This window comes from Agrilus planipennis, unplaced genomic scaffold (assembly GCF_000699045.2).
Source record: "Agrilus planipennis isolate EAB-ADULT unplaced genomic scaffold, Apla_2.0 scaffold156, whole genome shotgun sequence".
Lineage (NCBI taxonomy): Eukaryota > Metazoa > Arthropoda > Insecta > Coleoptera > Buprestidae > Agrilus > Agrilus planipennis.
Window position 1 is genome coordinate 587,178 of NW_020438859.1, and position 6,693 is coordinate 593,870.

Consider the following 6,693-nt stretch of genomic DNA (forward strand, 5'->3'; position numbering starts at 1 on the left):
TTAGAATGCTTTAGAATACGAGTATCATTTAATTAATAACAAGTCATTGTTGATAAGTAAAACGTGTCATTTTGGATTTCGAAATGTGGTGTTACAGGCAAATGATGAGGAATTGGTGGATAGAGAAGATTAGAAAAAATAGGAGAACAGAGGACTCTATTGAAGTCAATAAGTAATAGGCGAGATAGGTTGGTAGGACACCTCATGCATGAAGGTCTAGTCAGAGAGATATTAGAGGCAGAAACAAGAGTTAAGAGGAGTAGAGGAAGACTTAGATTAGATTATTGTTCACAGATAGTAAAAAGTGGGGGTACGTATCCAATCAGTCTTATGATTGACGACCTTATAATGATGATAATGAATTGTAAATAGTTAAAGCCCAGAATTCATAGTGGAAAATTCTGAGGTAATTTGAAGATATCTGTGGTTTTTTGACAAATTCCGTTTAAAACCATCTGCTTATTTCTTCTCCTTTTAATGAAGACGGTATCATTCTCGAAAATCTATCCGTGATGGGGTGTACAAAATACGCCCAACCTTCTTTTTTTCTCTCTTTTGTTTGGTGCATTATTTATTGCATATTATTGTGTACCCTTCGCTCTCCCATTTCATCAGAAGCAGGCATTATTACACTGTACGTCTGCCTGCCACCCTCATCGCAAACTTTACCCTCTTCGAGTGCCGGTATTATACGTTTCCGAAAACAAGTGGACCAGACCCTTTTACCGGGAATTAGAATTAGAAAGTGGGCTGTTAAACGCGCCGTGGGACAACAAGTTGAAAGACAGCCAAAGGAATCTTTAAAAACTGTGCTTCTTTTTCTACCTGATGAATTGTACTTACGTAGATGTATAAATAGGTCTTGTAGGGAGGCCCACAAAAAAAAATGGAATTTCGGAATCTTGAGTAACGAATATTATTTTAGTTTTTCAACAATATGTAGACTGACAAAACCCATTTGTGTAATCGGTATTGGTGCGTCGTCAGTGTACATACTTATAATCGTCCTTTGTGTTTTTTAATTTTCATGCATTTTCAACGCAGATGTAAAGGGATGAAGATAATTTCGATCTTTCAACTGTAACTTCCCGATCTTTTTGACGGTACATTATTTCACTCGGTTTTTGAGTACTAAATTGCTGCCTGGCAAACACGTGATCCATTAACGTGTTCCTCCTTGATGATCGTAGTCTTGTCTTGATGATCAACCATCAACTACATACTACCTACTACTACTACATACGTTTGGTACAGAAACAGATATCGGTGTGACGACGAGCGTCGTCGAAACTTTGCAATTAAATTAAACTTCAGACAGACACAACAGGGTTGGTGATGCGATCGAGGCGGAAACGGATTGCCGAGTGATAAGAGCCAAAGCGACACGTCGCAGGGGTATTTTCGAGATCTTTTTTCCCTGATTGAGAACTGGGAAACTCGTGTATTATACATATAGTTCAGATTTCTGGTGTAAGAGAAATTACACACTACACCAATATCTAGGCGATCTTGATAAGATAAAGATAAGGTATCGGATACCATGATGCATAATTAGGAAAGAAGACAACAAAATAATAACGAATACAGTTGTTGAGGATGTTGTTTCGTAAACACTAGATAGAGGATACTGTGAAAATGATCTTATTTAGTATGTTGACCCATTTTAAAGCAATAGGCACCGTTTCTGTTTCAGTTCTGCTTTGTTTAAACGCCTATTAATTATCATCGCTATAATCAATTAAAATTGGTGCGTATTTTTTTCGTGTGCGTATGTATGAGCATATTTAAACATGTAAGATAAAAAAAGATGTGTTTACTCGATTGGTATAATCGACATCAAACGCTAGTGTTGCGGACCAAAAATACTGGAAATCGAACAATAATAAATCAAGAATTTATTTTCGTTTCGATTCCGTGCTTCCGTCTGACGAAAATGAACTGAAATTCCTTCCACTATCGGGTTTGTGTGCGTTGAAAAAAGAAAAAAATTAGTGCGACAAACAAACCAACCATTTTCGGCTGATCAAGACATATGTTGTTTCCATCGCAGTAATTAATTCCTTTAGACACATGTGCAAGTTGTTTGTAGCTTTTCTTGAAAGCCCTAGCACACACACTCGCACCTATGTTCGTACATGTGTATATCAAAAGAGACACGTATTTATAATTATTTTTAAAAAATTTGGGTTACAATTCGTAATAATTGCATTTTCTAGTTGTTTATTCCTAATTGACTTAACATGTCTTAATTACTAATTATGTGGACTAATTGCTTGTGGCGTTTGTTTGATTTTATATTTACCTGAAAGGTCGTTTTGAGTTACTTTCACTCGACGATAATAAAATTCTTTAGCAAATATTTTACTGTTTGTAATAATGTTCATATTATTATGTAAGTACATATTTGCTTATTTGAATAACTTGACTATCGGTTCTCAGATTATCCTTTAAAGAAATCACATTTCAAAAAACGTTTGCATTAAATCAATTTCAGAAGTAAGAAATATAGAAATGAATCAAAATAGACAATTTGGATTGCCTTTTTTTAGGGATTTTAATTGTAATATTCTTCTGACCGTTTTGTTCCAGTCACGTTCATACCTAATCCTTTTTCTACGGAAGTTCGAATAAATCCCATGGCCAAAAATAACTTGGCTCCTCCGGTGTTACCACCATCTGTTTCTTAAATGTGACAGAATCTGTGTATGTCATGGATCGTCATTTTTAGAGGCTTCTTATGAATTATTATTATTTNTAATTTTTTTAATACCGTTGAGATAAAAAATGATAAATCTCTTATCACTAAATATGTAGATAAATGTGTACGTTTGTATATTTTTTTTGTATGTAGGGTGATAGAAGTTAGATCAATAGAGATTAAAGTAGATATATGCGTTTTGAATTTTTAATAAGTTATTCCGAGGAAAATTTGTCTAAAATATTTACAGAACAGGCCTTAAGTATTGAGGCTAAGTATTGCTGTTGGTCTAATCGCTTGTGAAGGGACGCATTTACTCAATATTCCCCCAACATTTAATAATTTTGAACAATTCAAAACAAGTGATGACTTAAAAGTTTAAAAAATAATGTAGAATAGCAATAAGATTTGAGATTATACTGTTTCATTTCGGTCTTCCACTTAATGAGACTGAAGAGGGTCATGAAATTGTTAAAAACATAGTTTTATACAGATTATTTTTTGACAGTATTACTATTACCCATTATTTTTTGACACTGGGTTGAAATACTGTGCAAAAAATAAATAAGAATGGCCAACTGTTTTAACGTTGGCACAAAAAAATAATGGGATTTGATGATGAAAAAGACAGAGGGAGAGAATGAAGGAAAGTGGTCAAGTGGCTCGATTTGCATATTCCGAGCCTTGAACGACGCTCACGACGCCCTGGACGACGCATTCAAATGAGACGATTACTATTAAGTACTTGAGAGCTAAAAAACTTCTCTTCCCTCTTCTTGCTGTTATAATTGTTAAATTATTATAATAACGCCTGGGACGGCCTTTGTGAAGAGCGTCTCATTTCACACATCAGGATAATTATGGATAACAAAAGGGCATAAATTCGCCCTATCTTTCAGCATATTAATCTTAAGTAAGGTTGGTTCTTTTAGATACGAAACGATTCTAAAAGAAAAGTGGAAACTACAAGCAATTAAAATAACATAATCCAAAAAATAAATCAAAGGTAATCAATTGCAAAGGAAAATGCCACGAAAATATGACCGATTTGAAAAATGATGAAAATCGGTAAGTATATTTACAAAGACTTTTGTTTGAAACGTTTAAAAATAATGTAGTTGGAAAGGGATGTGCTCCTAGTGATGAAATCAATAAAGGAATTTGAAATGGAAAAAAGGATCAATAAAAATTTAAGAGGAAAATCATCATCAGAACAGTGAATTACTGGAAAGCCGGGTAGGATTTAAGGGTCGAAGAATGTTTTTCAGTCATACTATTCATTTTATTATGATTTCCTGCTACAGCTTTTATGCTTTATGCAATAGTTAACTTCGTTGTTCAGAAAAGTGCTCAAAATCTACAAACACCATTCTAAGTTTGAGCACAACTTAAAAGCACCAGGAATTCTGAATGTTTTGGGTTAAGGGACAACCTGATCATTATCATCATCATCATCATCATCATCATTACAGGTTTGTTAGCATAAAAAGACTAGTTGGACAAGTCATTTCCACTCATTCCTGAGACAATCTTCGCATTTCCCTGAATCCAGAGCATTCCACATTCTGAACTGTTTGTAATCTGCCCTGTTTTTTTCTTCAACCATGTTTCTAACTAGTCCTTCATATCTAAAACAATCTTATCATTCGCCAAGTCAAATAGTATGTAAATGTAGCAACGTTAAATGTTTTGATATTCTTTTCTTATCATTTCTGAAAAATGCATCGGGTTTTTTCGGTGCTCGGGGTCAATAGTGAACATCTTTATAGAATTGTTCATCTATTTTGTTAATACCTTGGTCCATTTTTAAATACCAAAGGGGTTGCTTCGACGTTTGTGTAATATAGCTTGTGGATTAAAATGTAAATTTTTATTTGCAGGAAAAATCGAGCCAACACCACACACATCTTCCTTCAACATGGGATACCTCATGTCACCATATAGTTACGCCAATGGAGCAGCAACATCTATACAGGTCAGAATTTACCACAAGCCGACTTGTCGGTACATTCAATTGTTCGTATCGTATTTTTTTTTTATTTTAGCCAAAAGCTGCTTGACCTGTGCTGGTAAATCAAATCTTCGTTATATATTCGCACACTCTTTTTTAATTATTATAAGTTTTATATTTCTCCTCTCGTCATATTTTGTGGGAACCGCGTTAAGTTGTCTTAACAGCTCCATTGTTGAACTGTATTGTAAAATACAGCGTGACGTTTTATTATAAAAGCGTATAGTAGACATCAATCGACAGATAAAGGCGTGTTATGTTTTTTAAAATTCAAGGTGACAACCGTATTACACATGAATAAAGAACAACATGCATATAATATATGTACACATGTCTGTACGTATACGTATGTAAGTACAATATGTCGAAGGCAATCTGTAAAATTTGACATTTTATGAATACGGCTAAGCAATTAATTCAAAATAGAAATATCGTAGAAAAATACTAGTCCTTACGGCTTATAGTATTTTTCTAGGATGTTTGTACTTCAAGATACGCTACATGTAGTGCCAGTTTGACGGCTCTTCAATTGTTTTTCGCTGGTCAGTTCGAGAATGTACTCGCGACAAAATGGGTAAAAATACAGTCATTCAGCAACATATTTGTAGCCCTTAAAGTATTTTTCTACGCCGTTTTTGTGTGTAATACCAGCTTGCAGCTTTAGACCAAGGACAAAGCGTAACCCTGACGCTACTTCTCTACGTCATTTCGTCAGTTTTCCAGCAACCGGTTGGACTGATAAATTTTTCGATTGGGTAACAAATTAGCGACAAATTTTACTGCACTTTAGAAATTAACGGAAAATATAACTGTTCTGCTAGTTTGGTATTTATTATACGACACTTATCGGTTATTTTGTGTACGTTTAATCTGCCGCTGGAAGGATTCACATCACCATGATTATTGTTATTATTATTGGATGTAGTAACGAACTGTGTTCTTTTTTTTTTATTTATAATGTTTAATGTAGATAGATAGATAGATATTTTAGCTCGAGTCTCTCCGCGTTTATATTTATTGTATCACCGAATCCACGGACAAGAAACACGGCTTATCTTATTTATATGTACATAAATAATGGGCTGAATCGTAACATGTATATTGTCATTGACTTTTTTATGTTAACGTAGTCTAATGTCTCTTTTTTCTCAACTGAATTCATATTCGCGAGTAATACTTTTTTTTTCCTCCCAAAACTAACGAGAATAGTTTTACTACATAAGGCTCGACACGACATAGTTCAGGTGTGTACGGAATTATAATACGATTTTTTGACTGAGGTTAGTCGTTCTCTCTTGCTTGAGTACCGTTTTATATGGGTTTTATAATAAATAAACCAACCACAAAGAATATTTAAAATATAACATCGTAGTCTTCTCCCTCCAATGAAGAATAATTTCAATGTGGAATCTCATTTCTTATGTGGGTTGTTTTTGTAAGATTACTTTTTCTTGAAATATTATACTGAAAATTCAATTTCTGAACCTCAAATTAATGAGGGAAAAATTGTTGCTGTTGTCCCACCCCCGTCGGGAATCGAACCCGGGACCTTTGCCTTTACGCACCAATGTTCTGACCACTAAACTACGAGAGGTGACAACAGCAACAACGACCAACCGACCTACAAGGTTAACGATCCGCCGAACTGATGTAACTATATACTGAATATACTATGATTAAACATACATATAATTTAGATATCTTTTAGAAGTGAGTTAGTTTAATATGAAATATTATTCTGAAAATTCATTTCTGAATTTTTTACCCACTACACGCTACCTCAAATTAATGAGGGAAAAATTGTTGCTGTTGTCACACCCCCGCCGGGAATCGAACCCGGGACCTTTGGCTTTACGCACCAATGTTCTGACCACTAAACTACGAGAGGTGACAACAACAACCACGACCAACCGACCTACAAGGTTAACGATCCGTCGAACTAATGTAACTATATACTGAATATACTATGATTAAACATACATAT

General features: G+C 34.5%; 1 protein-coding gene across 4 annotated transcripts in view; it reads left to right on the forward strand.

The window, feature by feature from the left end:
- The first annotated feature begins 4,579 nt into the window (after window positions 1-4,579).
- The window catches only part of LOC108741021 (protein pangolin, isoforms A/H/I/S), a 178,688-nt gene continuing 176,574 nt past the window's right edge, over window positions 4,580-6,693 (forward strand). For 3 of the 4 annotated variants that reach the window (XM_025980144.1, XM_025980181.1, XM_025980215.1), the window contains exon 1: window positions 4,580-4,673. In XM_025980144.1, coding sequence (XP_025835929.1) covers window positions 4,617-4,673 — 57 coding nt within the window. In that variant the 5' untranslated portion in view covers window positions 4,580-4,616. The remainder of the gene's footprint in view (window positions 4,674-6,693) is intronic. The other variant, XM_025980039.1, reaches the window with a different exon arrangement.